Source organism: Coturnix japonica, chromosome 37, assembly GCF_054131305.1.
Source record: "Coturnix japonica strain WE chromosome 37, WE-NBRP24, whole genome shotgun sequence".
Classification (NCBI taxonomy): Eukaryota; Metazoa; Chordata; class Aves; order Galliformes; family Phasianidae; genus Coturnix; species Coturnix japonica.
This window is the reverse complement of record NC_140699.1, coordinates 1,377,406-1,398,930: the sequence shown is the minus strand read 5'-3', so window position 1 is coordinate 1,398,930 and position 21,525 is coordinate 1,377,406. Positions and strand designations below refer to the sequence as shown.

The 21,525-nt window shown below is 40.0% G+C and overlaps 2 protein-coding genes across 7 annotated transcripts in view; both read right to left on the bottom strand.

Annotated features, from left to right (window-relative positions):
• The window catches only part of LOC146754857 (receptor-type tyrosine-protein phosphatase T-like), a 433,855-nt gene that overhangs the window by 179,408 nt on the left and 232,922 nt on the right, over nucleotides 1–21,525 (bottom strand). The window lies entirely within an intron of this gene.
• Nucleotides 12,720–17,943, bottom strand: LOC146754860 (uncharacterized). Its single transcript, XM_085526700.1, has one exon. The coding sequence runs from the start codon at nucleotides 16,432–16,434 to the stop codon at nucleotides 14,983–14,985; it is 1,452 nt and encodes a 483-aa protein (XP_085382826.1). The 5' UTR covers nucleotides 16,435–17,943; the 3' UTR covers nucleotides 12,720–14,982.

Below are 21,525 nucleotides of genomic sequence, written 5' to 3'. Positions count from 1 at the left end.
GGTGTTGACCATCTCTTTTCACACAAAATGAAAGCCAAAAAAGGATGAAGTCGTTCCCTTCCTGAAAATGGTCATATTGAAGCAAATAACAGCTCACACAGGACAGATTAAATATCCCTTGTTTTACACTGCAGGCTTGTAACAATGCCACTGCTCATCTGAGTGATGCTAATTAATCTTGAACAGACCTATCATCAGTTACTGAGTCTTGCCCCCGGATTAAATGTAAACCAGCCTTGCATAAATTGAGTGCCTCCTTTGAATATATAATTGAATCTGCAGAAGTGTGCGCCAGGGGGGTGTTTAAATAAGTGCACAAATATGATAAAAAGGACTTCACGCCATTATATCTAATTCAGTAAGCAAAAATAATGGCAGGGCACGTTCCAATTAGTGTTTGATTTATTTATTTTAACAAATCCAATTAGTAGAATGTTTTATAAAGTCATCCAATGTCAAACTCTCACAGACTCACTAGATAAAAAACAATACTTCTAAAGAGGGATAAAGAAATATACTAATGGGAGAAGCCTCGTTGGTTATCCTGTATTTCTAGATACAGACTGAAAATAACACACCCTCAGACAGTTCAATGAGGCATTTACAACATTCCCAGTGTGGGGAGGGGGGGAAGAGAGCAAGAACCTCAATAGTGCCGTTTGTCACCTTCCATGCCTTTGCTTTGGGGATAGAAATTGTAACAGCACACACCATTCCAACCAATGCTTTTTCCCTGGAATACTTGTTCTGAAAATGGGTTGAAATTGATTCATTTCATTCTTAGCCTCACAAAATAAGAAGAGAGTTCAGGAAGAAACAGATGGTCATAGAATGAGACAGTGCTTGGGAATTGTAAGACTCCAGAAATTAAAACAAAACCAAACAACGCTCTCTGATCAATAATTTTTGTCTATACTTCACTGAAAGAGCTGCATTTGGCTCCTTAGAAAAACAATTTATTCCACACGATTTGTCTTACAAGAATCCATTTGTAATAAATTTCTCAGATTGCAGACTTCATGTAGCACAGGGTGTGCAAATCAACTTTGTGTTGAGCCACTTCATTTAAGACAGGGTAAATCTTTTCAAGGGCTATTGAGTTTTCTTTCATCAGGGGTGGTAGCTACAACTTCATATACCTTCTACTCCATCCAGAAAGGTTAACACAGAAGTCATCAGAAATACACGTACAAGCAACCAGAAATGCTAAGCTGAACAGATCCAACTTCGACAGACCTATTTCTGATGAGCACTGTCCAGTGACCTCAGCTCTCAACAGGCATCATACCAAAGAGAAGGCAGAGGGTGCTTGTCACTTGAGTCATCATTAGTTTCATGTGTAACAGCCTAGAAGTGATAAGCTTTGTGATTCTGCATAGTACAAGATAGGAAGTTTCAGAAAGGCTCATTCCTCAGAAAATCATCCTTCTGCCATCTTATCAATCTACTGTTGTAACTGGTTAATTTCAATCAATACCTCCTTATTTTCCTGAATTACTTCTATATTACCTGTTTTTTCAAGAAAAAGACTTTTGTAAAGAGAAAAGTTGCCTTTACCATCTCAAAACCTACCACGTGTTCGCTGCATATATTCAGAATATGAGGAAGATGCTTCTCTTTAAACTGCAGGGAAAGCTCTGGTAAGGTTTTGTCCCTCAGTCACCTGAGGGTCTACACCAGAAGAAATTAAGGAGCAGATTCCCCAGCATAAAACAAGGTATAATTTTCTTATGTCAGTTGCTTGAGCTCATACCTAACAGAAATTCAGATAACACAACTGTGAAATGCAAATCCACATTTACCCTTCAAAGTCTTGTGTTGACAGAGCTGCATTTCTCAAGCTATCCAGAAATTTTGGGCTTCAGGAGGAAACACCAATGATTTCTCCAGTGCTTCAAACACATTCATTTCCCCTACAAGTACAATGACTTGTTGGTTCTCTGCTGCCATATCAGTCCTCACTGTCATGGGGTGGATTCATCTGCCACAGTGGAGATCCATTAACTTCCTTTCCATCTTACTTTCAACACAAAGTATTAGTTGGTTTGGACATATGCAAGGGAGGTTTTATCTATTCTCCAATTGTAACGTTGAATTGCTTTAAATATATACACGTTTATAAACCCAATGTTGTTTTAAGCTACAGCACCAAGTCAGTTCACCCAGCATGGCACATGAGCTGGCTCTCAAGGAATCCAGGCTTTGCAAATGAAGCTTAGCTTCAGGCTGCTGAAACACCAGGATTAACTTGCAGGAAGTTTTCGGGCCGGCCTATCTTCATGTAATTAAACTTCCAAGATTAACACAGGTTTTCAAAATCATGAAACATTCTTAGACATTCCCCAATGGCTTTTGTTACACTTCCAGTTAATCATATCCTTTTAATTCATTAGTCAGGTAGCTTTCCACTCCTGTAGGAGGCTTCTGTGCTATTCACAGTATGATAAAATTAAGATTCCTTTTTTAAAATGCAAATTCATAGCGCTTTACTTGACTTTATTTTTGTACCATAAATATAACCAAGTTTTACTTGGCTCCAATTTCTGCTTTTTAAGTTCCACAGCCACCTTTTTCCTCCTAATACAGTTTTATATTCCAAAATTAATATTCAACATTCAGTAACGTTGCTTTTCTTTCCTTCCAGCATCTGAAAAGTGCTGGGTCTGGTAACTCTGTAAATCCGAATGGGGTTATCTAATGTTATGTGTACGGTGCATTACAACCACATTCTACATCAGCTATTCCACTGGAGCTCTTGGATCAGTCAGAACGCTCTACTGACTGACTTTATTTCAGCATTTTATAATGTCACATTGAATAGCTAGATATTCAGCCTGCAGAGTCATTTAAATTACATATCTATGACTTTCCCCATCCACTAAGGCAGCGGAAAAGCTGCCTGAAGGTAGCTCTTTTGCACTTATTTTCTTTATTCTATTATGAACCCTAGCTTTTTTATTTAATTTTTTTAATAAGCCTAGAATTAGTATGTTAGAGCTTCAAACAAGCAGCAGTCATCGGTTCACTCATATTGTGCATGGCGATGAATGAAAACAAAAAGATGGACTATCAGGAATCCCAAGGAGGATCTCCTTGTAGCTGAGATGCTTTCTTTGAAGACTTCTAAGCTACTGTCCTTGTGAGTTCTGGCAATGGAACAGAAATCATGTTAACTGCCACAACAGTGAAAAAGGAAAGCAGTTAAACGCAATCTGGTTGCAATCAAAAGTAACTGAAACAGATTTTTATCACTTTTAGAGAGCAAAAAATTAAGCTGAGATTTTCAGAAGGCATTTTATTACCTCAGTGCTTTTCCCAAGTGAAATAAATAACTCCTTTTCTCTGTGGTAGTTGCTGTCATTCAGTCTGCAATGACCTCTCTAATTCTCTCTGCATCTGACATTCACTGATCCTTCACCACATTTCCAGAGCCAACCTCCACTAACACCTAGCATGATCCAAAGACCACCCCTCCATTTTATACTCATAGAAAGCTACATACAGCATGCATAAAGACAAGGTAGTCATGATTTGATTACAGATTGTGCCCGCATACAGGTAATTTTAAAAATACCTGTTTCAAAGTTTTCCTCTAGAAACTTAAATCCAATAGTTTCATAGGTTCACTGAATAGATTCATAGAATGGCCTGGGTTAAACAGGACCACAATGATCATCCGGTTTCAACCCCCCTGCTATGTGCAGGGTCGCCAGCCACCAGACCAGGATGCCCAGAGCCACATCCTAGTTTGATTCTTTCTGATCAATACTGATTTTTTTTTGTTAAACTGCTTCTGAAGCACTCGTGCAATTTAAGCATCCAGCGTGGCATAGATCTCCAAAGATTGATTCTTGATATTTAAGCTGGTGTATATAAAATGTAATAGCTCAACTGCATACCAGTCAAATACCAGAGAGTTACCTAGAAAAATGGATATAACCTGTTCAGACAGAATCTCATTGGCTCATATCACAATAATAATAACTTGCAATGAGTGTTGCAATTGACATATCTTGTTAAATTTAATTCTGTGCTTATTGGAAGTTACTCCGAGTGTTTGGCTGCATAAATAAATTTTATTGAGGTCTATCAATTTTTGCAGCTATGAGTTTGCACCTTCCATAGACTGAGGTCCATAAAATACTCTCTTATTTGTTGCCAGCAGTTTCAATTTACATGTAAAGTGCAGGGTTCAAGGATAGTAGGAGATGTGTTTTTAAAACTGTTTTCAGTTGCATCATGATCTTCATTTAATGTGTCAGGAGAGACTCAGGCCTTGAAATAACAGCAGTAGCCAGCTGCTCTGTTCTCAGGTGCCCTGCAGTCAGGCTGGGGGCAGGATGTCAAATGCTGGATGGACTACGCGAAAGACCTTGCAAAGTCTGGTCAGCTGAGTGATGGCCAAGGCACCAACAATCAGCTGGACTCAAAAGTTAATTATCTGTTACTTGATTTTTGTTTTCTTTTTTAAGTCCATTTATTTTCTATTTTTCACACATTTTGACGTTCTTGAGTGCCCCAATTGCACTGTAATAACAGAAATGCCTTCCAGAATCATAGTACAGTGGGGGCAAACAGCACCAGGAGCCTTGTTATCCTCTGCAGCACACTGCAAACATGGGAATCATGGGAAGATTTGCTTACTTTTAGCCTGTAGCACAAATATCTTTGTCCAAAGAGCAAAACACAGATAGGTGCCAGGAAAGACTAGATCCCTGCCTGATAGCAAACGAGTCCCTGAAAATATATAGAGCTCCCTTTCTGCTTAACCAAATATCCAACTTAGGTATGTGAGCAGAAATGCTAAAGTGCCCCTCTAATTACAGCTTTGAATCTTCAACTTGCAGTGCCAGACCCAGAACACGCATTTAGCAGAGACACAGCTGTTGGCTCCTAAACTGTGTATTAGAGAAGGACAGCAGGGGAAAGGAGAAAAAATTAAAGGCATTAACACAAATGCAACTCTCTAATAGCAGCTCATATTGTGTTAAAAAGGAGGCCACCAGAGCACATCTCACCGCACAGTGTTGTCCTGAAACAGCTGCAACCAGAGACAAAGCAAAGGTAATCTCAAATAATGACCATCAGCCATGTAATACTAAGGCAGTTCCACTAAGGGAGAAAACAGCTTCTCCTTCATCCTCTGATGCAGAAAATCATTTGCTAATAGAAGATTGAGAACAGTTCAATGCTATCCACTCAGATCCTTGGTTTTAGAGGAATTCCAAACTGCACAAATGGGCTCATTTGTAATGTTTTAAGTTCACTACGCATTTCATTTCAAAATGGGTTCCGGCTGTGCTGTTGTTATAGAAAACCTGAATGGTAGCAGAAAAATAATAAACAGTATGCCCTCATCCAAAGCCTTCCTCCCATTTCTGGGATGGATCTTCTCCATTTTGAGTCTGAAACTTAGAATGCTACGTTTTAAATTGAAACTATTTCTAAAGGAGGATTTTCTGAATTCCTCCGTTCCTACTTCTTAAAATAGCATCAGTTTGAACCATGCCAGGAAGCATTATATGTTTAAAGCACCTCTTCCCAAGATATGAAAGGCAGAACATCAACACAATTACTTTTCAAGATACTCAACAGCCAATTTCTAGCAGGAAACCTTTTGCTGTCATATTTGGTCACGGTTTAAACCTTGTGTCATTGAGTTGAGAGACACGAACCAGGTACCCTGAGCTTCTTATCCCAAGTGCACACAGGTCTAACCTGTGCTTCATGCTCTAGTGCAAACATACTTGGTACAGCTGAGATGGCCCAGGGAAAGGCACCTAAAGATCCAAGTTTAGAACCTGGTCTGAATAGCATTTAACATACAGTAGGTCACAATACATCAATATTTCCTTTGAGTAACCTACAAGGATTTTGTGACGTTTTCTACATAGAGTGCAATACAAAACAGTTCTGCAGTCAAAGATTTCATCACTGTTCCTACATTGAAATAGTTCTGGCTCACAGGTGCGACTCAGATGCACAAAAAGCTCATTTGCTGAAGTCTAATTCTGGAAGAAGTCTTTGCATCACTCTAAGAAAGTAAATCCCTTTGCTTACAGAATTTCTCTTTACAGTAGAGGTCTAACAACGCTGCCTCTGTTAATTAGACAAACACTTACTCTACGATATTGTTCTATCCATACACCATCAAGCCCTAAAAAATTTCTCTCCCACTTGATTTTGGTAGAGGAAAGGGTATTTATGCACACAACTGCATGCACTCGCTTTACAAGATGACACAGGCAACCTCATTAACATGTAATGCATTCCCAGTGTCCCCAGGTGAAAGTGCAGATACTCAGAAGCAGAGATGAAAGCGCCATCCTAAAGATCTCAGCTATGCAGTTAAAATTGAGTGTAAAAATTCAAATCAACTCAGTGTTCTTCAATAATATTTTCATGCCAGACACTGTAATTTTAAAGTAATTGTGTAGAATCTGATTCATTAAATAGATAATGCTTCAAAACATTACAATGATAATATTAACTCAGAAATTAGATTCAGTTTCTGATCAAATGAATTGGTACTAAATATACCCATTAAATTAGAACCACATTGTAACTCCATTGATACTTCAGTTAGCAAGAACACGTAAGGCACTACTGCCAAAAATGTAAGAAATGAAGGTAATGCTTTCTTGGCGTTTGCCCCATGGTCCTTCTCTTAAGAAAAAGCAACTTAAGATCTTTCAGGCTTCAGATGCAGGTTTTAGCATATCACATCAAGCACAATAGTGACAAAAATAAGCTAGTCAGGTATCTCCATTTGTTATTCATGCACTTCCTAGCCTAAGAGAACAAGCATGGTACCGTATCAGACCTTTGTTGATGCCCCTGGGTTCCATCATAATCGCCTGAACCTGCACATATCTGAGGTTGGCAGAAGGAAAAGACAGCAGAGCACTTCATGCTGCTTCCAAAACAGAAGAGTGACAGCAGCACGTCAGACCAAAGGTCAGACATCTGCTAGACGTCACTTGGGAAAGATGCAGAAATAGGACATGCACACAACAGATCTTCAAAACTCCTTCCCAGCCCAAACAAGCCTCTCTCAAGTCAGTTGTTCTTTCCCCATGAATCTACCCAACCATTTTCAGAACCTTCACGTTTGTGATGCTTCTACAGCTGAACCGCACTCCGACAGCTGGCTACTACTTTCCTGGGGATACTTAGAGATGGGGTGATTTTTGCCCTTACGCAAAGCCATACAAGCACAGGACAGTGACGCTGTCTTTGCAGAGATGGCATTTACCTCATGTGCTGAACTGACACTTTAGTGATGAGAAAGGGATTACAGCGTATTGTTTTCCCATGTAAGTGACAGCGCTTGTCGGGCTGTACCCAGGAGGCATAACTGTTTTAAATCACATTCTGCACTTTGGGACAAGATAGACTTCTCACTAGGCTATCAGCCAACAGTACTTTTTTTTTTCCCTCTCCTTGTGAAGAACTGTCTCTCAGGGAGAAAAAGAATTGGTATACTTGACTGTATTGCAGCAGTTCTAGTAGTTTAAGGCTATTTTAAGATTATCTAATGAAGAGAAACCTGACAATGAGGTCCCAGCTGGAATAAAGATGTTATTTAACTACCTCTGAAAACACTTATCTGTGGCAGAAACTAATAGAATTTCCCAGAACTGTTACCACAATTAACATGGACTTTGAAGAGCAATATTTAACTAGCAGTTATCATTTTATTAGCATAAGGACTAAAAAGAATCAAGGCGATGGGCTTGGTTTCAAATGTAAAGATCATACCAAATCGTTTTGAGTAGTTCAAGTTTTACTTTAATGAAATCTTTCCCCTTTCTTCTTTTTTTTCCCTCCTCCTCTGAGAGATTTTATATCCATAAATCATCTGCATTCAAGTGCAGGACAGCTGGGAACATTGATTTATGGAATATATTTGACCTGACTTATAATTATGTCACCAACTTCCAAAAACACTGCTCCAACCTCAGCGATCCCACTCCTCACAGAATCACACAGTCTTCACGCTGTACACAGAGCTAATTGACGTAACGCTTCTTCTGCAGATTGGGTGGCATCACGAACACTGAGTGAATTTGATTACACTCAACACTGAAAACAAGAATAAGTAGAGACCTTTTCTTTCTTCAGAGTGAGTTGACAGTAGCCACTGGGAATACTGCATGCATGACAGCAGCAACTAATGAAGGACTAAGCAATTATTGCTTGAGTCAAGTGCCAGGAATAAAAATTACATCATCTATTAGCAGAAAATCCAGCTTAATTACCTGATCATCTCTACCTGTACTGATTGAGGTAGAAAATATCAAGCCATTCTCAAGAGGACTATAGCCAATGGCATGGCATCCATTGGTATCATCACTTTTTCTTGCTGCTGTCACCAGAGATCATCTTGACATGGCCTTTTAAGGCTCGACAGAGGGCACCATAGGGAGGACAAAACGATGTAGAAAAGAATATACTTCTAAGTCTCAAGGGGTTTGTACAAAACACTGTTTCACTTCAGTAAAAGTTCTCAGACTGCTCTAGAGTGAGGCTTCCACATCAAGAAAAAAAAACCTCATCAAAAAACACTGTTGTGAGAATGGTATCTTCAGACTTGCACAGGCTACACTCTCCTGAACACAAGAGATGGGGATGTGAGAACAAAGTTTACATTTACCTACACGATGGGAGAAAGCAAACCTGAGCTACCTCACCAAGAGGAAAGCACCAAGATGTTAAGCCATCCTACCACGATGCTTCTGGATGTGTAACTTGGTGACCTGGTCAGTGAAGGGGTGCCCATTAGAAAAATAGAGCAATCTGGAGTGTTTAGAGCATTCTGTTATTTTTCCTTTCTTTCTGTGTATTTCCATGAGGAGCCACTGTCTTTCCGGATTAATAAAGTCACACTCTTGTGGTCTTCTCACAGGGAAAGTTGTCAGTTTTACCAATAATCCTCATAGCCCTTCTTTGCATCTGTAATGTTCTGAATTAATCCTTCCTCTAAAGGAGCACCTAAGTTGTACAGAACATGCCAAATTAAGTTACTTTTTATCTGCATAACAGCATTCTTATTTTACCATCCTTCCTTACAGGAATTCGTTCCCTGCGTTAGGACAAATCTCTCACTCACCTCAATCTCCTTTTATTAATGCTCCAGCAGTTTTTTGTCACTTTCAGCTGATTCTCTATCTTTAAGTAAGAATCTAATTAATCCGGACATGCATGACCTTACACACTGCAATACTAAATTACATCCAATTTCGATTTCACCCCATTTCAAAGCTTTCGTTCCTCCAGTATGATTAATTTACTCTCTTCCAACTGCGCGTCCGTGAGTGCTTATGGATTGCACATCCATTGCTTTTACATCAGGAGCATCAGTGAAAAGAAGTTAGATCTCAAGAATCATCCTTTACTCCTTTAGCCAACTCCTCATATAGAAGAAAGGTATACACAAAGTTAACAACACTCAGGTTAGTCACAGACTCAGCCATTTAATATATTTCTTCTCTAAAGATACATCCAGTCTAACAGTATGCCCATGCACTGGTTCCCTCATAAACTCTATCTTGTAGGATCTTTATGAATGTTTCCAAATACTTCTGATCTAAATTAAATCTTTATCTGGCTGTAGCAATCAACACTGCGCGATTCAGTAGTGACTGAAAAAATTTGTACCAGCTTGAGCCAATCTTTCACCCATCCAGTCCCACAGAGTTTATGACAGTAAAGGTTTTGACTACTTGATTTAATCTCTTAGATAAAGTCAGTGGACTGTCACGCTGGTACTGCTAAAACTGGGTAATTATTTAATAGATTCTGATTTCCAGTACTGTCAAATTGATGCAGTATTTAATAGATAGGAAAGGAATAATGAGAAACAAAGGAACAAGTATACTTGCTCTAAACCCTTCATTTAACAAGTTTCTATTTGACTTTTTCAAATCTTAAGTTACTGTTTTGACATGAAACATCAATGACTTAGAAATTAGTAACTCATAAGTACATTATCAGCTACTTCAAGCTTAGGTCTTCATTCATGGAGACTAGGGTGTAATTTTACAACAATGCTGACACGCACTATGTTTATAAAGCATGTTATTTCTCAAAGTGGCTTTAAAAGTTCATTTACATAAAATAATAATATATATGTATATGTAATACATGTAGACATAGTTAAGAATACCCATAATACCCTGTTTTTGCTAACTGTAAAAGTCAGGAAGTTCACTCCCCGTCTTTTATATGTGGATTGATAATAAGTATTGTTTTTCTGTTTTGAAAATAGAAATCATCTGTTAAGTAACAGTTTAATCACCTGTTTTTCATGTAAGAGCGACTGGCTGAAGACACCAAGTGAGAGTGCTTGGTTAGGAAGCAAGCCACAGAACCCTGTTGAAAACATTAAATATCTACCTTGTTTTATAGCACAACAACATGGTACTATGGTAACATCTGGGGTGTTCTATAAGAGAAACAAAACCACATCACAGAAACTCAAGCCCTTTTTTAAGGCTGTTTTACTAAATCACAATGGAATGCATTATCATCATCCTCTCCATTTCCACAGTCCTCCATTACAGAGCCGTCCAAGTTAAATGGTTATTCTTAACACCCCCAGGATAGAAGACTGAGAATTGGGGAACCGTGATGGAAATGAAGCCTTCTGCTGAGGAGCACAGTCCTCCTGTTACAATAAAAATACTGCAAGATTCTTCATATCATCTGCCTATGTTAATGCAAGCAAGACTTCCATTGCTTACCAACTGTGATGGTGTCAATAAGAAGCATAAGACACATCTGATGATTACTCACTTTAATGGTCCACAATGTACTTACATTTATGTGCAAGGACAATCAGTCCAGTGAGCTTAAAACCTTCTATAAGGCTCCTCTAGACCCAGTTTTAAACAACTATTAGTCATTCAAGATTTTCTCAGAAAGAGAGATTGCACACAGAGAAATAAATACATCTAGCAGGTGATCTTGTTTGTTTCATTCGCTGTAGAATTTCCAAATAGCTTCACGTATCTCCAGGCTCCTGCAAAGGTCACCTAATTCTGCCCATTAACATGCGATTTCCTACAGCAGATGGAGAAAGCTTCACCTGATTTTAATGACCTTTGCAGCCTTCATGAACTCTTAAGCTATTTTATACACACACACACACACACACCACTGTCTAGCATGATACACTGAAAACGTTTTCAAAAGAGATGCAAAACAGATTACAGAGCTAATCATTATCTCTTCTTAAGATTTTTAAGTCATGTTCCTTTTCTGTATGACTTTCAAATAAGTATTATCTGCTTGAAACCCCTCAGAACACAGACATGTACAAAGACACTGCTGGATTATAAATGATTATGTTCTTAATGTTCTGAATTATTAAAATTGCTGCCTTTCAGCACCAGTGTCTTCTGGACAAGTATAAAGTGTTTTCCAAGAGCCTTAAGTCTTTTTGACTAAGATATCAATCACAAGTCCTTTTCAAAAATGTCTCCTGGAATGAATATCCAAACCCTTTTCATTTTGCCAGAGATGAAAACTATACCCAGCTGAATATGCAACTTTCTATGCACTTGTATTATCAGAGCACCCCAGAGACTTAAATGATGGTCAGGATTTGAACAAATTCATGTTATTGTGCTAAACCTCTTCATTTCTTTGGAATTTTTAATACACTGCATGCTTTAAAGAATCAGTAATGGGTTCCCCAGATAACCAAGGTTTGGTAGTACGCTGGGAGGCTGAGAATTAGGAATCCAAATACCAGCCTGAGATTTGTTGCTAGAATAACATTAATTTATCTACTAAAATGTTGGTTTCCTGTAGGGTCACTGAATAAAGCCCTTGTAAGAAGGCTAAAGGGGGAGAACTGAAGGACTACAGGCATAATTCAGTTTCTAAAATATGGTTTAGCTTCTACAGTATAGTAAAAATAAAATCTGTTGTTATCTATACACCCAATTTGAATTGGGCCATTCACGACGGTGCCAGCTTTCTAAACACCTGGCTCCAAGTATCTGCTTTGGTGACTTCCCCCTTGAATATTTCACAGTTCAGGGATGCAGACCGTAGAGAGTTTGACAATCCTTGAATAGAGATAGAAGTAACTTAGAGTCCTAAGACTTGTGTATCATCTTTCCCTGTTAAGCTATTTAGGACATTCAGTATTTTAATTTTTCTTTGTAACATTGTTCTCACTCAGCACATCTGCCTTACCTGGAAAACACAAAAGGCTCAGCAAAACCTTGACTGAAAGTTCACAATACCACCATTATCCATCAATCTATAAAGGAAGACAGGTTATAAAAGTAATGTTCTACTTTCTGTGCAGCTACTCTTGGAAAACCAGAAAGTAATGGATGCTTTAACTTCTTTAGGGACCTCAAATGCTCACCGTCCAACAGCAAACAGGCACTTTCAAGATAAATACTGCTTTCGAAGAAAGGGTTATTGTTTCCCCTTTTTCACAGGGCATGTGAAACAAAATAAACACTATGATCCTGTATCATTCATATACTTTCTTTTTAGGCAGATGCATTTCCAACATAGAAGCAAGCATAGACTTCCATCCATCTGTGTTCCCTCTTTTTTCCTTCACTGAACTCCTAACAGAACTCCCCAGCAGCTGACACACCAATCGGACTTGTCTCGCTCCAATTTTGCAGGAGGGAGGCAAGGTTCTTTAATATGTGTATACCCGGCGTGAGATTAAGAAGCAACGGTTCAAATGTTGGTCCAACCAGTTTATTAAAGACCTAGGTGTTTTTTTTTAGGGAGATGGGGAAGGGAAGGTAGGCGATAGGGAAAGTAGGAAATATAAGCAAGGAATCTTTGCAGAGAGCAAAAGAGATATAGTCACCACCGTGGGTCCAGCGAGGTACGCAGTAGGTCCGTTGATCTCAGGAACTCGTCTGATCACCGCGGGGGATGGGAGACAGCCAGGGAGCTCCGCAGCAAGCCGGTCCCGGGGGTTCTTCCGACAAAGTTTTCCCCTCAGGGAATTCTCCGTCAAAGGTGTCTTTGGGAGTTTGTCTCCAAAGTCCCCAGTTTAGCGAGGGCCTTTTATCCCCCATTTCGGTGGGAATTTTCCCTCTTCGAAGTCTGAGAATTGCAGCTCAGCATTTTTGGGGGAAATACCAAACTTCTGAACAAACAGGCAAACACTTCTTGAAAAGTGATTCACAACCATCTTTTGTGACATTCCTGGCCACAGATGGGCCAGCAAGGAAGGAAGAGGGGGTCTCTGTTGCCGGACACAAGCGTTATCGCCTTCTGCAGTGGTCCACTCCTTCGAGCAGCACCCCTGAGAAAGACTGCTCTTCCCATTTCTGCTTATCTTTGCGGTCGTAAGCAGAAACACTATGGCACAATGACACCCACCATCCGTCCTCCAGCATACTTAACAGTTGTCAGTCAGAGTCTTATCATCAGGAAGGCCTCATGAAGCAAGCTTTGAGACAACAAAAGAAAACCAGTTCTGTCTTTCACACCACCCCGTGGCTCAAAGGTTGCTTGAAATTGATGCACAAATGACCATTCACGGTGGTGAGGAAAGAAAAAAAAAAGTAAGCATAAGGGAAAAGAGGGATAGGTGATATGGGGGAATTAAATGTTAACATAATCATCATCATTCAATCAAAACCTTGATTGATAACACATTAAACATAAAGTTACTCGTAAGGTCATAATTATTTCCCATCAATATATATTCACTCATAACAAACCACTACATTAGATTTCTTTAAAATAGAAATTAACACCCTTAATACCATATAACTTTCCTTTAGCAATCCATGCTTATATATACCATAAACATTTAACAATCACAAAGACAGTGACAATAAATAATAGTATCAAATAAACATGTAAAACAAATAAATAGGGGTATTTGTGTCAGCTGCTGTCCACTTGAGCATTTCCAAAGCAGTTCAATTGCTGAGAGATATAAATACTAGTTTGGCAAGTTAGAGTACTGTTATAGTTTACCGAACTTTTCACAGGACAGTGTGTGGGATACCCCACAGTATAAACCATAAGAGAGATAATCCCAGAAACAAACACATCTCTTATCAAAACTTAGACATTTTTCAACAACCATGTTTTGTATGGAACTCCTGAACTTATGTGACACTGAAAAACATTAGTGCAAAGTGTTTTAAAATATATTTCATTTTTGACCACATCTAACAGATATTAGATAGGTCCCTTGGCTCATTTCCCAATTTGTTAGGAATTTGGAAACAGCATGGAGGAGTTACATGCAAATCATAATCACTTTGACAAAAAAAAAAAAAGGGGTAAAAGAAGGGATCAGAAGGAATGGTTATCACTGTGCAGAAAGTACCAGAAATCCAGAATGACCTGAAAAAGAAACTATGAACCAAATTGTGAAGTTTTAACAGATCCAAGGACTGATATCAATCACAATCCACAACAACAAACAAAAGCATAATACTATTGCAACCAAAATATGTAATAAGAGAGGTAAATTCAGAATTCTAGCACAATCACATCTTCAACTTTTCTGTCACAAAACACAAATGGTTAAAGCCAGCTATCAGTCATTCTGTTCAGTGAAGGTCCCACGGGGATGTTCTGTAAAATAAAACAAAACAACAACTTGCCCTTTTGGGGCTTTGTTAATACAATTAAAAAATGAGAGAACAATCCATCGAGGAGTATATTTTACATTCCTTTTTCGGGGTGTCCTTAGCCTTCTAAGGATATTTGTTGAGGGATTTCATTAAGGTTAGGGAAACGCCTCATGTTAGCTGAGTCAGTCCACACAAGCTGGCCAGAGAGATAAGTACTTCCCTAGCTTATCAGCAACTGGATCGTGACTCACAGGGGCAATTGGCAGGAGTGGGGAGGCCTTGGGACAGAAGGTGTTAAATCGAGGATCTCCTTTTGTTGTGAGCTTTCTAATAAACATCCACCCTTAACTGCCTTCCCCCCCCACCTCCCACTCATCTGGGGGAGGGGGCGAAAGCATCAGCTTTCCTTGAGCTTTTGTTCTGGCCACAAGTTAACTAATTTCTCTAACCTGACTGTGGGTAATCCATTCATCAAGTCTCGTGGAACACCCTTTTGCCAGCCCAGTGTCCAGAGACGATTACGTTTATGATCAATATTTCGCCTACCTGTTCTTACTGGCAATGAGACCCTTCCAGTTCCACAGAGTTTTGGGCTAGGTGGCCTAGGAGCAAGGATGGTTGCTGCAAGCCTTACTTCCTCTGGCTCAGATATACTGGAAGAAGCCACAGGCCCATATTTCCTTTCATAATTAATCAACTCTTGGGCAACCTCCCCCCATGTCCATACTTTACATCCCGACTGCAAATGGCCTGAGGTGCCAGTTCCTTCTAATGCTGCTAGGGTTCTTTCTTCCTGAGGCATAGCTTGTATCTTTCCTTGTAGTTGTATACCTATAGGTTTCAGTGATTCTGGAAGCCCCCTGATTAAAGGAGTCATCCGTTCAGGATCAACAGGCATCATCATAGGTGATCCATGATGTGTCTGCAGCTTTCTATCATACATCATTTGCAGACAAGCAGCTTTTTGAACACTTTCCACTAATTGATCAGCTGTCCCATTAATAGCAAGAGGGTCTCCCCTTTCTAAAGGGTTAAGACCACCTGCCCAATAGGCAGCCCTTTGTGTTAGGGACCAGGGAGCACGGTTATTACCAGTAGTCAAAAATACACCTGGCCCCCAATAACCCTCAGCCTCCTTTTCGGTTAACATAATTTGGTCTCCACCAGTTAAGCTGACTCTCCATACATATTCTGTTTCCGATTCCTTTGGAGAGCGGCTAAAATCTTTTTTCAGTTTTGCTAATTCAGTGGCAGAAAAAGGAATTTCTTTAACATTCATTTGAGGGTTCAGATCCTCACCGTTATCAAACGTATATTCGGTTTTTATCAAAGGACGCAATTGGGTTGGCGAGTCCTCTAATTTGCCAAGCCCTTCCTTTATTCCTTGTAGTTCCTTCTGAGGAAAAGTTTTTTCTTGAGGCAAATTATGGACAGCAGTATTGCTAGTATTCTTATATGTCAATAGTTCCTTAAAAGCCATTTGCAACAAAACTGTATTATGTTGCTCTCTTTGTAATTGTTCTTCAAGGTTCACTATTTGATTCTGCAGAGTTTTTACCAATTCTTGCATTACTTTAACTGATTCCTGTAATGCTTGTATGGTTTGGGTTTCTGCCGAATGCTTTTCATCTCGGAACTCCACGGCAGCTTTTAAAGCAGCACCGAGTACCGCACAAATAAACGATTTTCCTTTCCCGGCTCGAGTATGAGCCTCATATTGTAAAACACGAATGCGGTCGGAGACACTCTGCAAGTTATACCAGTTTTGTCGTGCCCAATCCACGCCTGATAAAGAGGGCCGAGCATCATGCTTTTCTAAAAGGTCAAATAGCACATTTTCACTTTTCATAGTGGCAATAATTTCACTAATTTCTCAATACCCTAAAAGATACACACTAAGGGAAGAGAAGGTACACTTAACTCCTTACCCCTCCCAAGGGAGACAGGCACCTATCAAACAAATGCAAATGCTACAATCATTCCTTCTTTTCACAACAGACCAAGAAGCCCAATCAACACTTACAAAGAAAGTGCAAACACCTAAATCGCTCCTGGCTACCCTGTCAGGCCAGAAAAACTTCAAGCTTAAAGCCACACAAGTTACAAAACACTTCTAGGTTTCTCAGAAAGGAATAAATTTCTTGGAGAGGCACAAACGTCAAAAAATTACTTCCTCACTTCCCCAAGAGGCGCACACACAAAACTTTCAAATTCCAAAATACGTTACAAGTTACTTAAACCACAAAAATGCAAAATAGTCTTCCCGAGGAGGCACACACATATAAAACAAAAGCAAATAGTCAAAATTAATTCATGCGTCCCCGAGAGGTAAACACATAAGCAGTAAAGTTTCAGAATATGAAGCGGTCTTCCTGGAGAGGTGCTCACATCTAAGTTACCAAAATTATCGGTCCTTGCAACTCCAGGAGGTACATACAGAAAAATTTTGGAGTTTTTGGAAGGACAACACTCTCACGGCGGGCATCCTGCCGACTACGCCAATAAAAATGTCTCGCTCCAATTTTGCAGGAGGGAGGCAAGGTTCTTTAATATGTGTATACCCGGCGTGAGATTAAGAAGCAACGGTTCAAATGTTGGTCCAACCAGTTTATTAAAGACCTAGGTGTTTTTTTTTTGGGAGATGGGGAAGGGAAGGTAGGCGATAGGGAAAGTAGGAAATATAAGCAAGGAATCTTTGCAGAGAGCAAAAGAGATATAGTCACCACCGTGGGTCCAGCGAGGTACGCAGTAGGTCCGTTGATCTCAGGAACTCGTCTGATCACCGCGGGGGATGGGAGACAGCCAGGGAGCTCCGCAGCAAGCCGGTCCCGGGGGTTCTTCCGACAAAGTTTTCCCCTCAGGGAATTCTCCGTCAAAGGTGTCTTTGGGAGTTTGTCTCCAAAGTCCCCAGTTTAGCGAGGGCCTTTTATCCCCCATTTCGGTGGGAATTTTCCCTCTTCAAAGTCTGAGAATTGCAGCTCAGCATTTTTGGGGGAAATACCAAACTTCTGAACAAACAGGCAAACACTTCTTGAAAAGTGATTCACAACCATCTTTTGTGACATTCCTGGCCACAGATGGGCCAGCAAGGAAGGAAGAGGGGGTCTCTGTTGCCGGACACAAGCGTTATCGCCTTCTGCAGTGGTCCACTCCTTCGAGCAGCACCCCTGAGAAAGACTGCTCTTCCCATTTCTGCTTATCTTTGCGGTCGTAAGCAGAAACACTATGGCACAATGACACCCACCATCCGTCCTCCAGCATACTTAACAGTTGTCAGTCAGAGTCTTATCATCAGGAAGGCCTCATGAAGCAAGCTTTGAGACAACAAAAGAAAACCAGTTCTGTCTTTCACAGGACTCAATGCTCTGCAGATTAGCAAAGAGACCATAAGTCCTCCCTTTGGTGGAACACACATCTCCGTTCACGCTTCTGACACAACGGAGTCCAACTGCAGAATGCAATGCTTTGCTTTCTGCTATCAGATTGCATTCACACACACACCCCGCCGTCATGTTTGCATTCACGAGTGAGCAAACTTTCAGCGCCTGTAACTATAAAGCTTTCACTTGCAATTTAGGTTTGAAATTCTCTGAAAGGCAAACGATGTTAGAAACAATTTCATAATGTGGAATAAGTGTATCTACACCAAATTCAAATGCATCCTCGGGTAACTATGTTAAAATCACATGTAAGTTCTGAAACTGCTGACTTGCTAATTGACAAAAGCAGCAAAGTCACTTCCCCTTCAAATTGAATCTTAGATAAGAAGCCTATATACAAAAACAACCAGATTTCTCTTCTAGAGGGAAAAGCAGAGTCAATATTTGCCTTCAGTTTCAAGAACGTGAAAAAGCCTTCTAAGTGTGACTCTCTTTTTATATCTTTTCAGATAGATTACCTGACACCAAGGATAATGCTGTAATAAAAGCAACGCAAAATCTTTTTGCTTCACGGGGAGAAAAATAAATATTTATAGACTTTTAATTTGGGCTTATTTGCAGAGAACTCTGCATAGCAGGATGTGCTAGCTATGAAAACAGTGAATAAAAATAGTCAAGGACATAAGAAGCAGGGCAGATGAGGAATCATCATTTTGATGACCTCCTTTGACAACTGCTCTGCATATGAGGAAAACACAACTGGCCTCTGCTGGTATTTTTTGAAAATAAATGGTTTTATTACAACCTTCCAATTGAATTAATACTGCTTGAAGATGTTATCTACTACTGCAACAACCATTATTTTCTCCCCCCAGCTCTTGCTGCTATGCTGAGCTGACCAGAGCCTGGATCTGCCCACCTTTTACCACCTTTTATCAACAGGAGTAGCTGCATTGAGTTTCACCTCCTCCATCAACCCCTTCCACACTCCTCCATCTTCTTTCCCAATGCCAACAACATCATAAAGAGTTCAAATGAAGACAAAATTACAGAGCCATGTTTGTGCCCCCCCCCCCTTCCTTTTAAGCAACATTATTATGTTGAAAAAATGCAGCTCAAGTTGAATTTGAGGGGAGGAAAAGCTCAGTTAAAAAGTCAACTATAGAACCACAAATGGAGAACAATTAGATTGAAGCAAGTTTGAAGGCAGAGGCCTTGTCAGCACTTTCTCACCCTAATAACACCATGATAAAAGCAAGGGTTTAATTGCATTTTCTCTCCCATACAAGTGGACATACTAAAACTGTGTGTGGGAGAGAGGGGAGTTAACTTGATAAATTTTCTAGGACTGCAAAAAGGATGGTTGGTAAATAACAAGCAAGATATATACTGCAGTATGAACTCTCCAGTGCTGTGAAACAGAACCCAGAAGCACCAGGCCTTATCTGAGCCCGTTCTGCAACCATTGCACAATACCTGGGCATTTTAACACATTGGTGCTTCTGGTATACAGCAATATTCTAACATAAACTGAGAAAACTGTGCTTTTTTCCCTGTCCTACTCCATTTGAAGCATTTGGATCCTTCTTCCTCTTCTTCTCCCACAGTGCTCTTCCCTGCACCAGGTGCACTGAAAAGCTGTGGCCATCAGGATCATCTTCCCTTATTACCTGAGCTACAGTTCAGAAAGCCAGGATTCCTTCTCCCTTTGCACAATGCAGCAATTCAAGAAGCTTGTGCTTCTCAAGCAGAATCCTCACGCTCGGTGCATCCAAGCAATGATTTGATCTTGTAATTTAGGGATTCCTCAGAGGAGGATTTGACTATTCTAGAGGAAAACAAGAGACTATCTTTCACAGTAAACAGCATCAGTTCCCCCCAGAGGTGAAGACATATGGGCCCGCTCTGCACCACAGGACATGAGTGCTATAGCTGCTGCTTCTCACAGACAGCCCACAAGTACCTGGAAAAGGGAAGATTCTCTATTTCTCAAACATTTCCCACAAATCAAACTATTATGCAATAGTGTGTTCAAAAGAAGAACAAAAAAAAAACAAAAAACAAAAAAAAAACCAAAGCAAATCTACTTTTTCCTGCTTTGCAGAGCTTTGGTCAGTTCACCCTCAGATGACCAAAGTTTATTTACTGTGTGCACTGTACTGTTTAGACATCCATACTTCATTACAGGTGCCAACCTTTCTGTGCCACAGAGCAACAACCACACACAGAACCATCAGCTGTTCTCTCACTTTGTTCTGCAACCAGCAAACCAAACCTCAAGCCCTCGAGCTCGGTAGCCCTTAATAGACCCTGGAGCACAGACAGCAGGTAGCACAAAGTACAATGTTTTTCCTAACACTGCAGAAAATACCCAAGTGCTCTTGACGGTCAGACTTAAAGCAGGATGGAATAAAAATACCACTACTTTTAACACATCTCAGCTGATGGTGAAATCAGCACTTTATTTGGAGCACGTACACAAATCAGGCTCTACCATTCCTCATCCACTGTCACAAATACGATCACCTAAATGTGCTGTCAGGGGGATAAGACAGAGTTGAAGGTTTGCTTCACACTGCTGGCATTCCACTGTTTCTCAGTTGCCCCCATCACCTCCACAACAAGTAGAACCAGATGAATATTTGCTCCATGACACAGATGCCTTGTTTCAGCCAAATCATTCAGACCCTGAAACAATGACAGAGAATGTTAAAAGTATTTTCTTGCTTTCTCTAATGCCTACCACTCATCCAGAGTAAGTCACACTGCTCCTTGCTCTTCTGAGAGGCTCAGGACCTGCCTTGTTAGCCTTGTGTGTTTGAAGAAAGCAAAGCAGTGAGAATGAACACAAATTGGAGCCAACAACTGAAACTTTTGGGGATGCATCCATAGGATTCTTTCTGGTAAGCCACTTAGATGTTTCTCTGCCTATTCTATTTACATCCTCACACTTGCCTGTTTAAACTATGAGGATTAAAGCAATCTGCACTCCAAGCAGCCAATAGTGAACTCACAGGCCCTTTACAAAGAAAGCACGTCCTACATTTACAAAAACAAAACCAGTGGCACCATGGCAACAAGTGAGCAAGCAGTGTAAATTCCTTCTAAAACTGGGGAGCAATCTTACCTCGAATCACACTGATACCAGGTGTACGACTCTTAAATACAGTCATTCCTGGCACACACTTTGCAGAAAGAAAACATTCAACTATGTGTACAAATATTCACTGAAAATATATTTACAGATGTGCACTAGCAATGAAAATTGAATCTGTAATACTGCCTGAGATGATTTTCATTCAAGTGGGAAATAATATGAAAATAATCAACTGTGTACAAAGCTGGGATTGCAAATAAGCACGAGCTTTGAAATAAATACATATATTTTGAAGTAAAAGCACTAAGGACTGATGTCTGTAGTCAACTTCAGCTAAAAAAAAAGCAGAAGTAATCAACTAGATTTGTTTCAAAGCACACAGCTGTCAAACCAGAGTTGTTCTCTACTCGTTTAAAACTCCCTAGCCACAGATACCCTGGAAACATACAGACAAATGGCTAAG